Source organism: Ovis aries, chromosome 21 (assembly GCF_016772045.2).
Source record: "Ovis aries strain OAR_USU_Benz2616 breed Rambouillet chromosome 21, ARS-UI_Ramb_v3.0, whole genome shotgun sequence".
In the NCBI taxonomy this organism is placed as follows: Eukaryota; Metazoa; Chordata; class Mammalia; order Artiodactyla; family Bovidae; genus Ovis; species Ovis aries.
In genome coordinates this window covers 41714955-41735010 of record NC_056074.1, presented here as the reverse complement: position 1 = coordinate 41735010, position 20056 = coordinate 41714955, and the positions used below count along the sequence as shown (strand labels likewise).

The window sequence follows — 20056 nt, the reverse complement described above, 5'->3', positions numbered from 1 at the left end:
GCCCAGTTCCTTCTCTCGGAGGCCAGGCCACAGGCCCCATGGCCCCAGCCTGGCCGGGGAAGAGGCCGCTGAGGATCTGCTGTGGATCAGGGTGGTCCTGAGAGACCCTAGGGGCCCACCAGGGTCCCGTGGTGGGAGGGCTGGGCAGGGTGTTCTGGGCAGGAAGCGGAAGTGCCGATGAACAGCAGCTGCCGTTGAGAGCGAGAGCTCTCATTTCACACTCGACCCAGCCAGAGCTGGAGGTGGGAACCCAGCGCTGAGAGGCGACGAACCGATGGTGAGCATGGAGCTGACTGGGTCCTGGGGGCAAGGGCTGCAGGAAGTCAGGGCTGGAATGTTTGGGCACCCTGGGAGCTAGGGAAGGACCCCCCACAGGCCTGGGGACACTGAGCAGTCAGGTAGGGTTGGTCGTGGGCAGAGGTGGGAGACCCGGGTGGGACAAACACCGGGCAGAGATTGGGCCTTTCTCTCTAACCCTAACCCTAGCCCCTCCCCAAGATCCCCCAGAGGTACCTGGGTGGGACAAACACAGGGCAGAGATTGGGCCTTTCTCTCACCTCACCTTAGACCTGGGCCTCCCTGGGATTCAGGAGGTGGCCCTCAGCACCCCACTCTGTGTCCCCGGCCCCTCCCCAAGACCCCCCCCCCCCCCCAGAGGGACTCTCACCTGCTCTGCTCCGGAGCCTGGAACACGCGCACCGTCTCGACTAGCTTGCGTCCCTGGAGCCAGGCAGGCAGCCCGGGTAGGGAAAGGCCTGCCAGCACCTCGGCACCCCTCCCCCCTCACACCCCCCACCTGCCTTGTCTGCCTTGTTCCGACCGCAGGCTTCCTCCGGCAGCTGCACTCGCCTCCCCAGCCCCTGGCCCTGAAAGCCTGAGGCCCCCTGGGACCCAGTCGAACGGAAACGCTGCAGCTGGGGCGGTCCCACAGCTGGGAGGATGGGGGGCGGGGGTCTCAGTGACCCCCGTCCTGGGACTTGGCCAAATGGAAGGAAAGAGTCGCCTCGGGGTTGGGTGCCTCCCTCCTGAGCCTCAGGAAGAGCCAGCCTTGCCTTCTTTCCCTTCCATCCCCCCGCCTCCTGGGGCTGGGGGCAGAGTCTTAACACACTCAGCCAATATTTCTTGAGCCCCTACTCTGGGCTAGGAGTTGTTTAGGTGCTTAAGCCAAAAAGATCCTTATCTTCCTGGTGGGAAGATAAAACGATAAGCATGGCACACAAGCAGCGCGATCCCTGTGTTGGGGAGGGGTGGGTGAACAGGGCTGGCCGCAGGGGTGAATGTCAAGGCAGGCATCCACCCAGGTGAGGCCTCACCGAGGGCGCCCCGAGCCAGGGCGAGCAGGGAGCCGGGGAGCACTTGGGGACGGAGCATTCCCGACAGAAGGCGCAGGCAGGGTGCAGGCCCCAGGCAGGAGCAGGCTTCTGTGGTGCAGTGGGGGTGGGGGGGGGCGGTCATGGGTGGCCGGCTATCACAGACCCAGGACAGGCCTTCGTGACTGAGTAACCACTTGGGCTTTTCTGCTGGACTGTCCCAAACTTGCCCAAGAGACAACCAACCCAAGCAGTGAGCCTCTGCCTGTCTCCCCACAGGATCTGCCCTGTGCCCTAGGGCTCTGGACACTGCTGGCCCTGCCCGGGGCCCTGGGCTCGGACAACAGGGGCAAGGGCTCCAACTCCTCGGTCACTGTTGTCCTGCTGCTCCTGCTGCTCCTGCTGCTGGTTGCTGGCCTGGCGCTGGCCTGGCGCCGCCTTAGCCGGGACTCAGGGGGCTACTACCACCCGGCCCGCCTGGGAGCTGCGCTCTGGGGCCGCACTCGTCGCCTGCTCTGGGCCAGCCCACCGGGCCGATGGCTCCGGGCAGAGCTGGGCTCACCAGATGAGGACCCGGAGCGGCAGGAGGACGAGCCGGACGTGGAAGACGACTACGATCTGCTCAGTGGCCAAGAGGAGCGCAGATCCCAGGAAGAGGAGCGGCGGGGAGAGGGGCCCAGCCCACCGCAGGCCCCCGAGCTAGCCGGGGAAGTGCGCGACGATGACACGGAGGGCGGCCTGGGCCTCAGCTGCCAGGGGCCGGCAGGCTCAGGGGGCAGTGCTGAGGCCCTGCTGAGTGACCTGCACGCCTTCGCTGGGAGCGCAGCCTGGGACGACAGCTCCCGGGCAGCCAGCGGCCAGGGCCTTCATGTCACCGCGCTGTAGGCACAGGCCCTGTGACCACACCCCAGCCACCGTCCCTCTGCTTCTGAGCTGCCACAGCTGGACACAGCTGCCCTGGACTCAGGTCACCCCCGCTTGGAGAGCCTTGGACTGTCACACTCGCCCCAGTCCCCCCCAGTAGTTCTGTCCCCAAGTCTGCGTATCTCCGGCCCCTCCAGCAAGGCCATCCGTCCCCAGGTGCTCTGGGGAATCAACGGAAATAAAATCCGTCCAACTCCATGGATCTGTGGTCCTGTCATAATCCTTCCCATCCCTGAGCTGGGATTCGTTCACCCATGGCACCACCTCTACCCTGGAAGCCAAGGAAGAGCCAGGTCGGTGCCATGATTCAATCCTTTTAATTCTCCAAGGGCACGGCTCAACTGCAGGAAGCCAGGTGGCTGCCCCCTCCACCAGCAGCCATAGCCTACAGCCCTTGGTGGTCATGATTCTGGGGTATGGCCTGACTCACACCAGTCACTCCTGCACTCCTAGGCACGGCCCCGGCTCTCTGGAACTGGCCCAGGGTCCCGCCGCCCACATCTCCACCCGTTCTCTTAGCGCCCAGGGCGCCCACGGCCCCTCTTGGACTTTTTGGTCCCTGAGGGGGGTCGGATGGGGAGGGGGGCGGTGCTGGAGGGCGGTGGTGGTGGCGGCGGTGGCAGCAGAGGAGGTAGCGGGGCCTCCACGAGCTCCTGTGGGCCGGGGCTGGGCCGGAACCCCTCGAAGGGCGAGAACTTCAGGGGGCTGCAGGGGAAATCAAAGCCAAATCAGCATCTTCTTGGCCTGGGGCCAGGAGGGGCGACTCTCCCCACTCCCCGTCCCCACGTCTGGGGTTCAGGCCGTGTGGTCACGTGCCCACCCACAGGAGTCCCTCAGGAGACGAAGAAGCGGAGGCTGAGGCTGGTCACAAGACGGCCAAGGCAGCCCCGGGGTTGGCAGCAGGGCCACAGCTGGAGCCGGCCGCACCCCCACGGTACCTGACAGGGGTCCGGGGGCTGCTGTTGAGGCGCCTGGGCGAGCGCAGCTTGGGCTGGAAGGAGAAGGCCTCCTTGATGCTGTCTAGGACGGAGGGTGCCACGTACGTGAAGCCCTGGGGGCAGAGGCCGGGCCGGGCGACAGTTGGGGTCAGTGGCTCCTCGGCCCTGGCCCCGGCCCCAGCCCCCACCGCTCAGTCCCCCGACCTCACCAGGAAGGCCTGGTTGGCACTCTCACTGAGCGTTGTGTCATCTGGACTGTCCACTGGTGTCTGCCTTGTGAAGTGGGAGTCAAACTGGCTCACGTCCTCCTCCGATTGCTGTGGGCGCCCGGGAGGGAGGGTCAGAGGCATCCAGGAAGGGGGCCCCACCCGACCCCACCTGCCCCTTGGCCAAGGGCCTCCACTCACCAGGGAAGGCCGGAAAGGGGGGTCCACACGGCGGGCCAGGAGGTCATCCCAATTAACGTGCCGGAAGAAGGGGTGCCTCTGTGAGTAGAGTGCCCAGCAACATGCCAACATTTCAAACCCTGGCTCCCTTAGAAACACCCTCTGCCCTGAGGCCCCACCCACTGCATCCAAGCACCCTGGGAGCTCAGCCTGCCCCCTCACGATGGTTTCACCTGCACATCAGCAGCATCCCCGGGGCCCCCTCCAATCCGCTGGTTAGGATTCCGCTTCAAGAACTGCAGGACAAGGGCAGAGGGTCAGGGTCTCAGGCAGAGTTACAGACCGAGTGTTCAGAAAGGGGGTGGAGAAAAGTGACATGGGGGTTGGGGGTTGTGGTGGGGGCTCTGGAGTGTGGTCTCCCCCTGCTGACACCCTCAAGATTTCCAAGGTTTGGTCCAAAGGCACCCCCTTCTCCACGAATCCTTTGCAAAGGTGTCTGGTTGCTGGCATCGCCCCAAGGACAAATTCATGGGGGTACAACTTGCAATCTGGATAGGGCGCCTGCCCTCCCAACCTCAATCCCCAAAGATCGCCTTTTTGAGGAGAGCAGCGCGTCTCACTGATTAGGACTCGGGCATGGCAACCCACTCCAGTGTTCTTGCCTGGAGAATCCCGCAGACAGAGGAGCCTGGCAGGCTACAGTCCATGGGGTCGCAAAGAGTCGGAGATGACCAAAGCGACTTAGCACGCAGGCGCAGAGACTTCCCCAGGATCGGCAGCTGGTCTGCATCACAGCTGACGTCTCAGACCCCAAAAAAGTGAGCAAGTGCTCACTTTCCAAATGTACAGTGATGTGTGTGTCAGCAGGGTAGGGGGTCCAGCAACCCCGACCCAGGGGGATTCAGGCACACATGCAGGGCCTGGGAGAGAAGACGGGGCAGGACCAAGTGCAAGAGGGAACCCACCTTTTTGACGAGATCCCGGGCATCCGGGGTGAGGTAGGGGGGCAGCTCCAGCTTCCCTCTGATGATCTTGTCCATGGTTTTCTTCCGGTTCTCTGCAGTGAAGGGCGGCTGGAGAAGGCAGAGGGTGAGAGGCGCCTTGCAGGCCGCCCACGGGCCGCCCCTGCCCCGGGGGGGTCCCCCCCTCCCGCCCCGACGCCCGCCCTCCCGAGGAGGCGGGACTTGCCGATCCAGTGAGCATGTCGTACATCAGGGCCCCCAAGCTCCACCAGTCCACCGCCCGGTTGTGGCCACTGCGCACCAGAATCTCAGGCGCCCTGGGGGCCAGATGGAACCGCCAGTGAGACCAAGCCCTGCCTGACGGTGCTGCCCGCCCCTGGGCCCAGCCGGCTGCCACTTACATGTACTCGATGGTGCCGCAGAAGGTGTGGGTCACAGCGCCCTCGTGGATCGACTCCTTGCAGAGGCCAAAGTCCGTCAGTTTAATGTGGCCTGAGGGAGAATGTTAGAGGGTCAGGGCCCAGCCCCCTGCCCTCCACGGGGCTCAGCCCTCCCCATGCTGGCGCACCCTGGCTGTTGAGCATGATGTTTTCAGGTTTGAGGTCCCGGTAGATGATGCCTTGGGAGTGGAGATGGCCCAGGGCCAGTGTGATCTCTGACAGGTAGAAACTGCAGGGACAGGACAAAGTGGAGGCCAGGGCGGGGCTGGAGCCAGGCCTAGGCCCTGGACCCGCTCAGGAGGGAGGCAAGAGGTAACACCCACCAGGCCGTGTCTTCTAGGAAGATGCCTTCTCGCTCCAGGTGCGTGAAAAGCTCACCACCTGTGACACAAACACGTTAGCAGCTGCGTGCTGGGACCAAGCTCCTCTGCTCGCCGAGTCTCGGTTTGTTCTCGGGGAGAGTGGGGCTCGGAATTCCCGCCCTACCTGCCTCCCAGAGCTGCCGTGGGGATTCAATTCAATTCAGCAAACATCTACCGACGCCTACTCGGTGCCTGGCCCTGTGTGGGGTGAAGCTGGGGACAGAGATGAAGAGACCCAGCCATGGCCCTCAGGACGCTCAGTCTAATGGGGAGACGGACGCACACGGACGCTCGGATACGCCAGCCTGAGGCTACAGCTCCAAGAGCCTAACCCCAAAACCCTCACAGAGGGGACAGGCGGACACAATCCACCCCCACGTGAGCGGACAGAGAAAGTCCATGGCAGTGGTGAGACTTGAGGGCGTGAAGAGATGGCATGCAGGGAATGAAGCCCCTGGGGTTCGTGGGTACAGCTGGGGTCAGCGAGAAGAACAGGCCCCGATCACTTCCGGGCCCGAGGAGGCCATCCAGGCAGGTACGGGGAGGCATGGAGCTGTGAGCAGGAGGGCGGGGACAATCCCATGCTCTGAGATGCCAGCCCTGGGAGACCCTGGGAGTTCGTGGAGGAGACACTAGGAAGGGAGTGAGCTGGAGCCTTCGAGGCCAGTGAAGAAAGCGCTGGGACTCCTCCCCTTCCCCAGAGAGCAGAGAGGATGGAGGGCACCATAGAGAATAAGCCACCTGGACTAGGGTCTACCTGGATGCAGGAAACGCAGGAGAGAGGACCAGGATGTGACCGAGTCGCAGTGGAAACAGACAGAACAACCCTCTGGACGTCTCTACCAACTCCCACCATTCCCATCCACCCCAACACAGGGGAGGAACACAAGAGGCGCTGGACAGACGTTTGCTGAATGAATGAATGTAGGCATGCATGAATGGACGGATGGAAGGATGGGTGAGGTGGGGGACCCCCGCCATTCTGCTCCCCACATCTCTCCCGGCTCCCCCGCCAGAGCTCCCTGCGCTGGTTCCCTGGCTTTGCCCACCCCCGGGCTGCGTCCCCGTTCGTACCACTGAGGCACTCGAGGATGAGGTAAAGTTTGCCGCCAGTCTGGAAGGCATAGGCCAGTTCCACAATGAAAGGGTGCTTCACCGACTCCAGAATGTTCCGCTCAGCCCGCGTGTGTGCCGTGTCCTTGGCGTTGCGCACAATTTTGGCCTGCAGAGGCAGGGATGGGTTAGAAGGTGGGTGCCCAGGACTCCCTCAGCCCCCCTGCAGTCATGACCCTCCCTGGCCGGCCTCTAGCACCCCGCTACATTTCTCCACAGTCTACCGCTATCAGCAACCAGCCTTTCCAGGGACTGGTTTATCCTAGTAGCATGGCTATCTGATGCGAAGAGCCAACTCATTGGAAAAGACCTTGATGCTCAAAAGAGTTTGAGCAGACTCTGGGAGACAGTGGAAGACAGAGGAGCCCAGTGTGCTGCAGTCCATGGGGTCACAGAGTCAGACATGACTTCGGTTCAGTTCAGTTGCTCAGTCGTGTCCTACTCTTTGCAACCCCATGCACACCAGGCTTTCCAGTCCATCACCAACTCCTGAATCTTGCTCAAACTCATGTCCATCAAGTCGGTGATGCCATCCAACCATCTCATCCTCTGTCGTCCCCTTCTCCTCCTGCCTTCGATCTTTCCCAGCATCAGGGTCTTTTCCAGTGAGTCAGTTCTTCACAGAAGCAGAACCCATACAGACACGACTTAGCGACTGAACAACATGGTGTTTCTCAACCTCCACTCTCATGATGTTTGGGGCAGACGGTTCTTTGTGGTGGGGGGCTATCTTTGCACTGCAGGATCTTTAGCAGAATCCCTGGCCTCAACCCACTGGGTACCAGTAGCATTCCCCCCTCTAGTCATGACTCAAAAATGTACACAGACACTGCTGAATGATCCCTGGGAGGCAATAGGGTCCACAGCTGAGAAGTCCAGCAAAACAACATAATCGAAATTGACGATAAACAAGCAAATGTTCAAGACAGTGACCATCTCCTCTCGCACGTTCACTCCTGTCCCCGAAAAGCCCGGCTCAGTGCACTGGCAATGGCAGTCACTCGGTGATGAGCTGTTGGCAAAATGAATGACTCACCTTCCTCAGGACTTTCATGGCATATATTTTGCCCAGATTGCTGCCCTGTACCTTTCGCACCTGGAACACCTGTAGGGCAGGGGAGACAGGATCAACCTCCCTCTCCATATCTATCTTCAAAAAGCTCCACCCTGAAGCTCTGGTACTGGGACCAAGAAGCCTAGGCCCACCCAGGGGTGGGGCAGTAAAGATTTCAAGTCTAATTCTGAGAGGATTTGCTTTTCCTTCCTTCCCTCTGAGTTCAGTCAGAGGCTCTGCTGGTTTACAAGTCTAATTTTATTTTATTTTTTAAATTTTTTGGCAGCTCCACAGGTGGGATCTTAGTTTCCCGGCTAGGGACTGAACCTGCACCCCTGTACTGGAAATGCAGAGTCTTAACCAATGGACCACCAGGGTAGTCCCTACAAGTCTAATTAGTTCTGAAACACTTTGATGCAGCAAAACTTAGGCTCTGAGGCCAGTCAGGAAGGAGGAGAGCCAATACCTTGCCATAGTTCCCCTTGCCCAGCACACGCAGCAGCTCAAAGCAGTGGGGACCGATGCGCTCGGGGCCCGGGTTCACACTGCTCTCAGTCAGCTCCACCTCCTCATAGTGTCCCACAGGCCTGCAGGCACAGGAGGTTAACGGGGGCAATGTGCTCCTGCGCTTCGCAGGTCCCCTTCCCCAGCCCATTCCCTCCTCCCTCCCCCAACACGACCCTCACTCACTCCAGGCCAGCCGGCCTCAACTCCGCGAGGGGACACGCGTCCTGCGAGAAACCGAGGGGTAAGAGCCAAGGGAGGTGCCAGGCTCCCTCTCCCCAAAGCTGGACTGCTTAGCCCAGAAGAGAGGGTCAGGAATGGGAGCTGGTAGGCGATGGACCAGGACTGGGGAGGAGAGGCGAGGGCAGGATAGGGAAACGCAGGGGAAGGGCTGGGAGCGTGCAGGATAGATCGGGGTGTGGGGAGGGTCAGATCTCAACAGTGACTGGGATCTGAGACAAACCAGCGTCTGCGGGACCCGAGTCCTCACTGCTAGGAGGTGCCCGGGCGATCCCACCGCCTGGACGACGGGATCGAGCCGGGATCAAGCGGCGCCCGGGCGGACCACTCACCGCGGGGCTGAGCTCTGGCTCGCCCTCGCCTTCGCTGCCTTCCTCTGTCTCCAGGTCCAGGTCAAACACCGCAGCCATGGCTGCGCCGGCCCAGCGGGCCCACCGGCGAGTACACAGGTGTGCTCTGACTGACAGTCCGGGAGCCCGGGGCCTTACGTCATCACTCCGCGACAGCTTCGCGCACCTATGACACAAGAGACTGCCCCGCCCTCGAGTCGGCGGCGGGAATAAGGCATCTCGGGAATGGTAGTTCCAGAGTGCTGAGGTGCCGAATCCAGCCGGACCCAGGCTTCGGCCGGCCGCTCAGTCTTCCCAACACAGCTCCCCGGGGGTGGCACCGGACCAGAGCCTCCTGGAAGGCGACTGTTTTGGTTCTGGGGCGAGTTTGAGCATGGATGGGACATAGTCGGAAGTGCATGCAGGTTTGAACGTAAACACAATTCCCAGCCCCGTTGGAGCTCTGCGCTGCCGGGTTGTCTGGGTGGCGGCGAGAAGGCAGGTACCGTATCTCTGTTCGACGCTGAAAGGGAGCCGGCGGCTGCAGCACGGCTTCCCTAATGTGCCTCTCGGCTGGAAGACTTGAAAGTCAGAGCATTTACTGCTCCGTATTCAACTCACTGCTGGGCTTTGTTGCCAGTGAAAGTGTTAGTCGCTCAGTTCTGTCCAGCTCTTTGCAAGCCAACGGGACTGTAGCCCACCAGGGCCCTCTGTGCATAGAATTCTCCAGGCAAAGATACTGCAGTGGGTTGCCATGCCCTCCTCCAGGGGATCTTCCCGATCCAGGGATTGAACCTGAGTCTCCCACACTGCAGGCAGATTCTTTACTGTCTGAGCCACAGGTTCCTCCCCAAAAGGGTTCATTCCTTCAAGTCTCATCAACCCACCCATAAATACAGGCTTGGCCTGTGCATCAGGCACAATAACTTGTATTTGGCAACACTACAATAATGAACATGCCAAACCCGGCCTGTCAGTTTAGATGTGGGCACGGATTCTTGTTGGATGGGGTTTTGGGGGTGGGAATTGGGCCAGACCAGACCTTGGATGATTTCCAACAGTTTGGAAGCTGTCTGGATGTGCATTCCAGTTGGACCGTGGGGGCTAGATATGAACTCAAATGGACAGAATTCAGAGTCTCCAGCCTGGAGGAGGGTTATCTGGTTGGGGTTGGCCCTTGCTGTAATTCCATCTTTAGGAAACCCTCCGGTTTGGGTCCTGGTGTGGGTGCCCTTGGCACGCCCCTTGCCAGTGGTGAACCCAGAGGCCTGACAGTGTAGCAGTTTCTCCTTCCCTGGTGGCCCAGATGGTAAAGAATCTGCCTGCGAAGCAGGAGACCCAGGTTCAATCCTCTGGGTTGGGAAGATCCCCTGGAGAAGGAAATGGCAACCCACTCCAGTAGTCTTGCCTGGAGAATTCCATGGACAGAGGGGCCTGGCAGACTACAGAGCGACTAGCACTTTCACTTTTTAGATGCTACAGGTAGCCCTTAACTACCTCTCCTTCCCCCTCCCACATCCCCTGTCTACCTATGCTTGAGAAGTGTTGTCCCAGTGGCAAAAACCTGGCCCAGACTCTGCACATGTTGCTAGTCCATAACCCTTTATTCGGAGAGGGATGCTTGCGGAGCTGTCCAAGCTCCTGTGCTGCACGGAAAGAGTCCTTAGGGCAGCCTCCCCTGAAGGAGGACAGGAGTGTCGTCTCCTCTGCCAATGCAAATTAGATGTGCCTGAGGCCAAAGCACCAGAGCTAGGTGGATAAGGTGCAGAGTGCATGGGAGGGGTGTTCACATGTCTCAGGAACACCTGAGGGTAAGGAGGTGGGCAGGCCCCAGAAGCTGAGTGGGGGTGTATGGCTCAGTAAAAGCGGAAATCTGGATGGTGCATCTTATCCTCAACCCTTCAATCACAGTGGCAAGACACTGAAGCAGTGGCTGCTCCTCTCCGAGCCTGTTTCCTTATCTGTAGAATGGTGCAATAGTGTCTGCCTGGAGGGGAGCTGGTTACTGCTGACTCCAGGTCACCTGCTTCTACTGCTCAGGCCAAATGGGGCAGACGGGGCACTGCCAAAAGTTGTCAGCAGGCTCTAGAACTATCTAGAATGTATTAAATGAGGGGGTGAGAGTACGAGGATGAGGGGTTTAGTCTCAGGTTTTCTTGGGATTTGTTCAAGGCAAGGGGCCAGCCAAGCTCTCTTCTGTAGGCAGCAGGAAGAGAAACAGACCTGTCGGGGTGGGAAGGATGGGCTGGGTTTGGGCCTACTCCCACCAACCTGGGGGTAGGGTGTGTGTGTGTGTCTGTGTGTGCAGGTGCTGCTTCTCCACAGCTAGAGTCCTGGACAGCCGTGGGGCTGGACGGAGGCCTTGGAGAAGGCAAGAAGGCCCCGCGGCGGCTCACCAGATACTTTCTTTTGTGGCCCTCAAATCCAGGAGGCCTTGGTGTCGAAAGAGCCCTGGGCTCTGGAAAGACCTGGGGCCTTGGAGTGGACCAGCCCAGGATGGGGCGGGGCCGTAGGAAGAGAAGCAGGGAGAGCTCCAGGGAGCAGAGGGTACCACAGCGCCCCCTCCAGCACTTTGCCCCTGCCCTCTGGCCCCAGCGCTATTTGAAGTGGGACAAGAAGTAGGCAACGGGGTAGTGGGGCCCATCAATGCCCAGACCCTGGCAGAGGCCCAGCAGGCGGTGACGGGCCTCAGCCGGGCTGGACCCAGCACAGGCCACACTGCAGTAGGGCTCCTCGTATTCACCAGGCACCAGGGCCTCCTCCAGCAGATTGAGGCGCAGCAGGCCCTGGTCGTGAAGAGCCTGCAGGGTCTCGGGGCTGGCGGTGGAACTCAGTGCCTTCAAGTGCTGGGACACCAGGCACATGACACCCACCAGGTGGCCCCGGGCACGGGGGTGGGCGGGCAGGGCAGGTCGCAGGCCACAGGCCACCATAGCCGCAGCCAGCAGCAGGTCCACACCATAAAGCTCCAGGATCCAGTCTCGCAGGTAGAAGCCACCCATGCGGGGGTTGATCTCTATGAGCCGCGGCCCAGCCCCGGTCAGCTTGAGCTCCACGTTGAAGACCCCGTCCAGCAGCCCGCAGCCCAGGCAACAGCGGAAGGCGGCCTGCACCAGCTGCGCCTCCTGCTCCGGGGCCAGCCCAGTGGGCATGCAGGCTGCGGTCTCAGTGAAGCCAGGCAACCGCGTGGGGCCATTGTCAGAGACGAAGGCAGCCAGCAGCCGCCCGCCAAACAACACCAGATCCACATCATGTTCCGTGCCCTCGATGAACTCCATCAGCAGCATAGCATTACCCCAGCCCAGCCCAATGCCCGGGTGGTCAGCCTCGCCCTGCAAGTCTCGGGCGATCCGGGAAAAGTGCTCGCGGCACTGTGAGGCATCCTTCACCAGCCGCACACCCACCGCGCCGGCCCCAAACTCCAGCTTCATGACGCCTGGTAGGGGCACCTGGCGGACAGCCCTGTCCACATCAGCCTCACTCTCCAGTGGACAGCAGGGCACGGCATAGAGGGAGGGCGCGGGCCAGGGTGGGCCACGGCGGCACAACAGGTGCAGCTGGGTGCGGCTCTTCTGCTTGGCCAGGCGCATGGCGGCCGGCGGGCTGCAGGGCAGGCCCAGCTCCTGGCAGAGCAAGGCTGTGAGCACCAGGCAGTCATCCCAGTAGGAAAAGCAGCCATCGAGCTGCAGGCCGCGTGCCCGCACCAGCTCCGCCAGCGCCCGGGCATTCTCCTCATCCCGCCGGTGCTCCGTGACGTCGAAGTGGATGAAGGTCTGCACCAGCTGGGACGCAAAGTGGTTTGGGTCTGACTCCACTAGGTGCAGCTGCAGAAAGCACAGGATGGCGACAGGCCGAGATCAGCTTGTGTGGGGCACTGGGCAGGGGGATGGGGCCTGGAATATGGTCCTAGCCCTTGAGGGAGAAGGGTTCACCAGCGCCAGGCGCTCCAAGCGTGTTTGATGGAGATTGAGTGAAAAGTGCAGAGGTGAACCGCCTAAAGGGGAGGGAAGGCAACCTAGAGGAGGCAGTGCTTAAACTGGGAGCTGGATAAGATTTGCTGTGTGCTTAGTCGCTCAGACGTATCTGACTCTGTGCGACCCTAGGGACTGTAGCCCACCAGCTCCTCTGTCCGTGGGATTCTCCAGGCAAGAGCACTGGAGTGGGCTGCCATGCCCTCCTCCAGGGGATCTTCCCAACCCAGGGATTGAATCTAGGCCTCCTGCATTGCAGATGGATTCTTTACCGTCTGAGCCTCCAGGGAAGCCCGATAAGATTTAGCCCAGGGAAAGATAGTTGCAGGAGGGAGGTGGTTGGGGGTAGTGATCTAGGTGGGAGAGGGTGTCAGAAAGGGTTGGTCGACTCCTACTGGCAGGCACAGTCTGGCCTGGGTTTGTAGGGAAACCAACAGGGTTAGGGCTTGGGACTGGTGGCCTGGTGGCCCAAGAGAGGGGGCCTTTACTCCCGGCGGGAACAAAATTCAGCTAGGGGCCAAAAAAAAAAGTTGAGACTTCTAACCTGGGCGGGGCGATAGGCCGTTGCCCCTACGCTGAGGCTCTGTGCTAAATCGGTTCAGCCGTGTCAGACTCTTCGAGACCCTATGGACCCTAGCCTGCCAGGCTCCCCTGTCTGTGGGGGTTGTCCAGGCGAGAATACTGGAGTGGGTACCGTGCCCTCCTCCAGGGGACCTTCCCGACCCAGGGATCGGAACCCTGGTTTCTTAACATCTCTTGCATCGGCAGGCGGGTTCTTTAAGCACTAGCTCGACCTGGGAAGCCCAAGCTGGACCGCCCTGCATAGGCCCCGCCCCGAGGCCAACACCTCCCGGGCCCCGCCTTCGCCACGCCCACCGGGACTCAAAGCCCCGCCCACCTTGAGCCCGTAGTCGCGCGCCGCCTCCCACACGAACTTCTTGCTGACGCCGCCGGCGCCGAGCAGCAGCAGCTGCTTTCCCTCCATGAGGCAGCGGGCCGAGCGCCGCAGCATCGTTTCCACCAGCGGCGCAGCCGCCGCCTCCTCGGCCGCCAGGCCTGGGCGCTGCGCGGCCCACAGCCCCTCGAGAGCGCCGCACGCTTCCAGACACAGGCCTCCGTTCAGCGCCAGGGCCACGGGGGTCAGCGCACGACCGGCCACCGTCAGGGCGAAGTCCACCCCTGGGCCGGGCAGGAGGGCGCGCGGGCTCAGTGCAGGCCGCCTTCGGGCCTCCGGGGAGGTCCCCCCCCCCAACCTCCGCCCGTCTTCATCCCCGGAGGCCCCGCACTCACCGAGGAAGTCAGTGCGGACCTGGCGTCCGCCGCGCTGCTCAGCGCTCAGGCCGGCCTCCAGGGTCAGCACGGCGGCTAGCGCGGCCTCGGCCGCCGCCTTGACGCGCTGCCGCACGATTGCCACCTGCGAGGCCTCCCCCAGGCCGCACTGGGCCAACGCCGCCTCCAGGGTCCGGGGCAAGGAGCTCTGGTGTCGCAGAAGCCGGTCCCCACGGCCCACGCTGCATACTACCTGCGCAGGGAGGAGACTTCAGGGGGCTGGTCCCTCCGGGGACCATCCCCGGCCCCCAGCACACCTCCCCCATGCCACGATCCCGGCCACACTCCTCCCTGGACATTCAACAAGTCCTGTCCTCCAGTGTGACTTAAACTGCACAAACCACCCTCCCCTGTCACTGCTCATCTGGTCCACCTGTGGGGATTCTCTCCAGGGGTCCAGGCCCAGGTGGGGGTCTCTGTTCCCTAAGGGAGCCAAGTATGCTTGCTCCTAGGTCCTCAGCTCCTGTGCTGGGGGATGGGGGGGGGGGTGCTGTGCCAGCCTGGTGGGCCCAATCCTAAAGCTCCCTGAGGGCAAGGCTGAACCTCTCCTTCTCAGTTTGGCCCAGAGCTGTGTACCTAGGAGGATCCCTAAGCCTCCCTGATATCCCCAGCTTGGAGACCCCTCCTGAAGCATATTGGGGACCCTGGGTCAGTCTCTTCTGTGGGCAAGAGCTCCAGGGGAAGAGGATTCAGCCCTAGGCCCTGGTAGCCAGCATGGCATACGAGATAAGGCTCCTGTAGTGGGAGGGGTACCTAATGGGTGGGAGAGGAGAGAAGGGTGTCAGACCAGGAGGCTTTCCAGAGGCAATCAAAGTCCCCACCCCCAAGATTTTGTCCTCCCTGCCCAGGGGTCCTCGGAAGCTCCGTGGAAATAAGCTGGGGTGCGGCAGCAGGACCGTGACTTGAATCCGAGCCAGGCTCACCTTGCTCAGCAGGGGCCTGTCACCCTGTGTCCGACACACCACCGCACAGATCCGCAGGGCCAGCTCAGGGCCGGGGGGAGGGCTGCCTGGGGAGAGGCAGTGAGGCCTGAGCACAGAGCAGCCGGGAGGCCAAGCCAAGTTCCACCCTGGGCTGGCCCAGGCGGCCCTCACCTGGGAAGGGGAGCCGGGCAGGTGGGCAGACAGCCTCCACCAGGACACTCTCCTCTTCTTCCAGTTTCTCCAGCAATGCCAGCACTGTGTCCACCACTGGGTCCTGCTCAGCTCGTGGATACAGACGCAAGGCCTGCCGCCCCCGCCAGCGCCACCCACTTAGCTTCACGGCCACCTGCAACAGGGAGGAGAAGGCGGCTCCCTCACTACCCAGGCCTCTGCAGGGTGGGACACTCATACCATAAGAGCCAGTGAGGACACAGAGGTAACAAGGCAGGCGGTTATCACAGAGATGGGGCAGTGGTGGGGGCTCAAAGCTGGAGACGGCTTCCCGGCATGACCTGTAACCATTCAGGGGGGTCCCCTCCCATTGGCATCTGCACAGGCTCAGGGGCAAGAGTTGGTTACCTGCAGGGCATCACCCAGGGCCTCGGAATGCAGAAAGGCCCCCACTTCCTCCTTCACCAGTGTCTCCTGGCCCTCTTTGCCATTCAGCTCCACCATCCGTAGTCCCGGGCTGGTATCCCCTCCCCGCAGCAGTGCCGGTGGCTTGTAGGTGAAAGCCAGGGTAGCTGGCACGGCCACGTTGCCCTGCTGAGCCAGCAGCCGCCTTGTCAGCAGCCGGTCCTCCAGCAGCCGGGCCAGCTCGGCTGAGGCTCCAGTGGGGCAGGTCAGGTCGCGGGCGAGCTCAGCCGCCTCTCGACCCCAGCCAGGCCCCAGCCCCAGGCCAGCCAGGAAGTAGGTGGCCCGACGAGGGGGGACAAAGTCATCCAGGAATGTCAGGCCCCCCGGGTGGAAGCTCACGGCCTTGGAGACCAGCAGGGCCGCCTCACCCGGCTGCCCTGGGGCTGGCACCTTTGTCAGCCAAGCAGGGGACAGGCAAAGGAGCATGTTTCCTGTGGGCAGAGAGGGGAGGGTTGCTGGCTAGGGAAGGCTTGATGCCCCCATGCCCTCCACCTCCCACCTGAGCCCTGGGTTGTAGGGGGCAGCTGCTCTCAGAACACCCCCCCCCCACCCCGCCTCCGGAGCAGGGCAGCTGGTCCAGTGGAATGCAGGCTGTTGCCAGGGTCGGCGGGTATTTTGGGATGTGGCCGGGCCAGGGCAGGGCTGCCCTTTCCATAGGAGGGGGTGGGGGAACTTGGGCACGCACTCACCCGGGCTTTGGACCCCAGCCTCCAGCAGCACGGACAGAAAGGTGCTGGGGGACCCCAGAATGCACAAGGTCACCTCTGCCCCAGGGCAGCCTTGAGAGAGAAGAAAATGACGCCCAGCTCACCAGGGCTCCCCTTGCTGTCTTTCTGCCCACCTTTCCCTGCTCCCATGCCCCTGGCCTCACCCTTGGGCCCCCCAGGTCCTTCCCAGTTATCGGATAAGAACAGTAACGGGGACAGAGGAGGCTGGAGAGGGAAGGGGAGGCTGCCTGCCCACCCCCGCTCTGTGAGGTTGCCCTTCCCTCCGCAGCTGGTCCAGAAGACGCTGGAGGTTGGGTGCCTAGAGACCTGGGTTCTATCCTGAGCTCTACCACTTTCTGTGCGGCCCTTGGTCCCTGTGCAGCGGGGTGAGGAGTCGCTGCACCCGTTTCCCAGTGTGTTACACTGAGACCAAGTCTGTGATGTTCACCAATTCTAGCTGTAAAGTCTCTGTCCACAGACTCTTCTGTGGCTGCCTGATACAGAAAACAGATAAAACAAGGGAGAAGTCCTGGGTCCCAACTGCTAGCTGCCTCCACGGCAACTCCCGAGACACTTCGACAGAAGCGCTGGCTCCACTGAACGTGGATTGCAAATCCCAGGGCTGGATCTTCTGGGGGTGGGAGGGAAGCCTTGATCTCTGACATGACTGGTGCCAATTGCCCTTTGAAACGCCTGCCTGCCGGAGTTTGACTGACCTCACCTCCCTGGCTTCAGACTGAGCCCGAGCCTGGGGGGAAGGGGCTGACCTTGACAGAGATGGAAAGCAGGCTGGGCTGAGGGTGCCCCCCTCCCCCCAGGTTGCCCCCCACCTCCCTGGAGCCCTCGGGCACCTGTGCGGGGCACCTGGCTGCGGTCCTGGGTCTCCGGGAGGCCCGCTTGCTGCAGACAGCTCTGCAGGAGGCTGTAGTAGTACACAGTCCAGGCCTGGGCGTCCGCCCCCTCGGGGGCGCCCTTGCAGTCCAGGCCCACGTCGTGGCGCCAGGAACCAGGGAAGCAGCCCGGGGGCGGCAGGCCAGAGCCCCCGCCCCACGGGCCCTCCTCTTCCTCCAGGTCCTTGGAGCCCAGGGGGCAGTCCCACTCGGGACCCAGCGGATCCAGGGAGAGCTGAGGGGGGCAGAAGTGGTGGGTCTTGGGCAGGGTGGGCAAGGGCCACATTAAGTCACCCAAGGGTCTAAGCCCCCCAGTCTCCTAACCTTGGGCAGACCTGGGCCTGGGAAGCAAAGAGGATGGAGTTGGATTGGAGGGTGAAGGCCTGTCAGCAGGGACATGCAGGTGGAAGCACTTTGCAAGCTGTATGTGCGGTGCCCCAAGGGGTGGGGGCAGAAGGCAACACGCTCCCCTGTCAGCCCACGCGCAGGTCTACCCCAGCGTGGCTCACAGGGGCAGAGGTTTTTGCCTGTTTTGTTTATCAAGGCAGCCCTGGCACACTGTCGTGCTGCTGAGTGTTTGATGACTGAAGAATAAATGAGCGAATAGACCAAGTGATCACTCTTGGGCTGTTTTCTTCTCTCTGGCCACAGTGACCCACAGACCATTATGGAGTTCTGCTGAGACCAAAATACGTAGGTGAACCTGGCCCAGCATCTTCCCCAAGTAGGCCTGAGGATCTGCTATGCGGCCAGTCTTGGGCCAGGCACCAGTAAGGAAAAAGCTGGTGTCCTTCTTTTCAGATGTTCTGAGTCATGGAAATGCGCTCTTTGCATGAAATCTTATACCCTGCCCCTCTGAGGCTGGCTGACTCCTGACTCCTGCTCAGAGGCTCAGGGTGAACAGGTGGGGGCACAGGTGGGCCTGTCCTCTGGGAAAAGGCTGGGCCTCCCTGGACAAGTCATGAGGTTTCCTTGGGCCTTGGGGTTGCTTGGTGCCCTCCCTGTCCACCCCCAGGGTCCTGATATGGCTTGGACCCAGAGAATCCCCTCGGTCATCGGGAGACAGCCTGTTGCAGGCAGCCGGGAGGGCAGAGGTCTGGGCCTCTAACCTGGACTCGAATCCCGGTTTCCTGGTGCCAAATTCTGAGCCTCGGTGCCTCCTCTTGCAAGTTGCGTTCCCTGAGAGCCCACACTGGGTTCACTGCTGTGTCCCCAAACTTAGAATAGGGCAGGGCACACGGCAATCATGAACATGGCAGAATAAATGAATGCCAAAGGGCACGGAGCGTGCCCACCTCCCGGGGCTGATGGGGGAGAGACGGAGTGCCTGGCACCCCAGCAGCTGCTTGTCCCATGGCGCATGGTGGGGAGTCAAGGGGTGTGGGCGCAGCTGATCTCGGGGCTGAGCTGCCTGCACAGGCCGTGCCAGGGCTAGCTGCTGCCCTCTGGGCCCTCCCTCTGGTTAGGGTCTCAGGCTTTGTGGGGAGGGAGGAGAGGAGACTCACCATGGTACAAGTGGAGAGGCTGAGACTGATGGGAGAGGCTGAGGGAGAGAGACAGAGGGGGAGTCAGGGCAGCCAGGGTCTCCACCTGGCCTCCAGCCAGTAAGACTCCGGGTGGAGAGGTGGCAGCCACCGTGCCTCTCCTGCCTGAGCTCCGAGGCTTCCAAGGCTGCCCCACCCCCACTTCAAGGAAACAGAGGGATTTCTGACGCCAGGACCCCAAGGGGGCGCACCCAGAGCTCACACATCCCAAGTCGCACGCGGCAGCGCTGGGGGTCCTGGCACTCAGCCCTTCCAGCGGCAGGGCGCACCGGGTCCCCCGTGTGTGCACGCGCTGTCTGGGAGAGGCGGGGTGGCAGGGTGCAGGTAGTGTCGCGGGTCCCCCCGGGGGTCGCGGGCGCTCATGGTACTGTCCCCGCGGCCCCTGCCCTGCAGCCCCCTCCCTGGCTCTCCCCGGGGCGCGGGCAGCAGCCGGGGTACCTGGAGCGCAGTAGCGGCTCTGCGGGGCCGTGCGGACCCGGCGGGACTCGGCGGCGGCGGCGGCACAGCGCCCGGCCCAGGCGGCGCCGCTTTATATAGAAGCGACCGGGGCATGCCCAGTGCCGGGCGGGGGCGGCGCGGGGCGCAGGGGCCAGGCCCCGCAGGCCTCCGGCCAGGGAACCCGCCCCACCCCTCCCGCCAAAACCTCCGCCTCCCATCCCAACCTGGGGTCCTGGGGGGCGGGGGTGGGCGCGGCCGACCTGGTCAGAGGTAGGGCACCGGGCAGGCCAGGGAGAGACAGAGTGACAGACAGGGGGACAGACAGGAGACATTTAGAGCCACAGTAAGTCGAAGAGAGGGCCAGGTTCTAACGGACAGCAAGCATCCGAGGCAGTCACAGGTTTAGGGGCTACAGTAAAGACAGAGGACAGAGGGGGATAAACAGAGACCCCCAGTGGAAGAGATCGAGGGGGAGGAAGGGGACGGGAGGGAAAGCTGGCAGAGACTGGTACCAGGGCTTGCCCCCAGGGGTGGAGTGCCCAGGAGAGCTGGTGGGGCTCACAGTCTGGTGCCTCGCCCTTGGATGGAGTCCTGAACTCCCCAAGCACCCCCAACCACAGCTGTCTGCCAAGGAGCACCCTGCCCTATAGCAGATGGCATGCCCAGAAAGGCTCTCTGGAACAGGGGTCCCTGTACATCCCCAGAGTCCCTTCTCACCTCTCTGGACCCTCCAGAGTAGTGACCACTGGGTAAGATGGCCCCATGAGGGCAGTCGCAGTTCCCTGGGACGCCCTCTGCCCTCGTGGGGGCCAGGAGGGAAGGGGGTGGCCAGGCTGGGAGTTCCCGTGGGTCTGAGCACAGGAAAGGAAAGGAAAGGGGGCGTCTACACAATCTGCCCTCCTATCAGCACTCAGGTCCGCTGGACACCCACAGTTATACCCACTATCTCCCCAAGACACACATCCTTACCCCCAGACACACCCATCCAAACAGCCACAGAAGCACACTGCAAGAGTGTGGCTCACACTCACATGTTCACCCCCAGAAAACACACCC

General features: G+C 62.2%; 3 protein-coding genes across 6 annotated transcripts; 1 reads left to right on the top strand and 2 right to left on the bottom strand.

The window, feature by feature from the left end:
- The first annotated feature begins 212 nt into the window (after positions 1-212).
- On the top strand, positions 213-2432 carry PTPRCAP (protein tyrosine phosphatase receptor type C associated protein). Its single transcript, XM_004019718.4, has 2 exons — positions 213-277; positions 1590-2432. The coding sequence occupies exons 1-2, from the start codon at positions 275-277 to the stop codon at positions 2193-2195; spliced, it is 609 nt and encodes a 202-aa protein (XP_004019767.1). The 5' UTR covers positions 213-274; the 3' UTR covers positions 2196-2432.
- Positions 2433-2532: 100 nt separating this feature from the next.
- Positions 2533-8727, bottom strand: RPS6KB2 (ribosomal protein S6 kinase B2). Its single transcript, XM_027960093.2, has 15 exons — positions 8566-8727; positions 8180-8220; positions 7956-8076; positions 7472-7540; positions 6397-6544; positions 5284-5341; positions 5089-5189; positions 4922-5012; positions 4747-4837; positions 4524-4631; positions 3792-3854; positions 3580-3657; positions 3382-3489; positions 3173-3285; positions 2533-2939 (listed from the first exon to the last, which is right to left on the bottom strand). The coding sequence occupies exons 1-15, from the start codon at positions 8641-8643 to the stop codon at positions 2750-2752; spliced, it is 1458 nt and encodes a 485-aa protein (XP_027815894.1). The 5' UTR covers positions 8644-8727; the 3' UTR covers positions 2533-2749.
- Positions 8728-10145: 1418 nt separating this feature from the next.
- On the bottom strand, positions 10146-19853 carry CARNS1 (carnosine synthase 1). 4 transcript variants are annotated; one of them, XM_042238059.2, is made up of 10 exons: positions 19718-19853; positions 18524-18561; positions 16980-17253; positions 16111-16200; positions 15365-15852; positions 14957-15131; positions 14786-14871; positions 13824-14055; positions 13432-13712; positions 10146-12386 (listed from the first exon to the last, which is right to left on the bottom strand). In XM_042238059.2, the coding sequence occupies exons 2-10, from the start codon at positions 18524-18526 to the stop codon at positions 11160-11162; spliced, it is 2856 nt and encodes a 951-aa protein (XP_042093993.1). In that variant the 5' UTR covers positions 18527-18561; positions 19718-19853; the 3' UTR covers positions 10146-11159. The 4 variants fall into 4 exon arrangements, with proteins under 4 accessions (XP_042093993.1, XP_027815413.1, XP_042093994.1 ...); XM_027959612.3 differs by lacking the exon at positions 19718-19853 and adding an exon at positions 19001-19097; XM_042238060.2 differs by lacking the exon at positions 16980-17253.
- Between the last annotated feature and the right edge of the window lie 203 nt (positions 19854-20056).

Excerpts from the sequence above, each read along its gene's own strand:
- CARNS1 (XM_042238059.2), bottom strand. Across the intron at positions 15,853-16,110 it reads GGCTGGGGTCCAAAGCCCGG|GAAACATGCTCCTTTGCCTG; the intron begins GTGAGTGCGTGC and ends CTCTGCCCACAG. Across the intron at positions 15,132-15,364 it reads CCCTGGGTGATGCCCTGCAG|GTGGCCGTGAAGCTAAGTGG; the intron begins GTAACCAACTCT and ends TCCCTGTTGCAG.
- RPS6KB2 (XM_027960093.2), bottom strand. The coding sequence starts at position 8,643 with ATGGCTGCGGTGTTTGACCTGGACCTGGAGACAGAGGAAGGCAGCGAA. Across the intron at positions 8,221-8,565 it reads AGCCAGAGCTCAGCCCCGCG|GACGCGTGTCCCCTCGCGGA; the intron begins GTGAGTGGTCCG and ends GGTTTCTCGCAG. Across the intron at positions 7,541-7,955 it reads GCAAGGGGAACTATGGCAAG|GTGTTCCAGGTGCGAAAGGT; the intron begins GTATTGGCTCTC and ends CCTGCCCTACAG.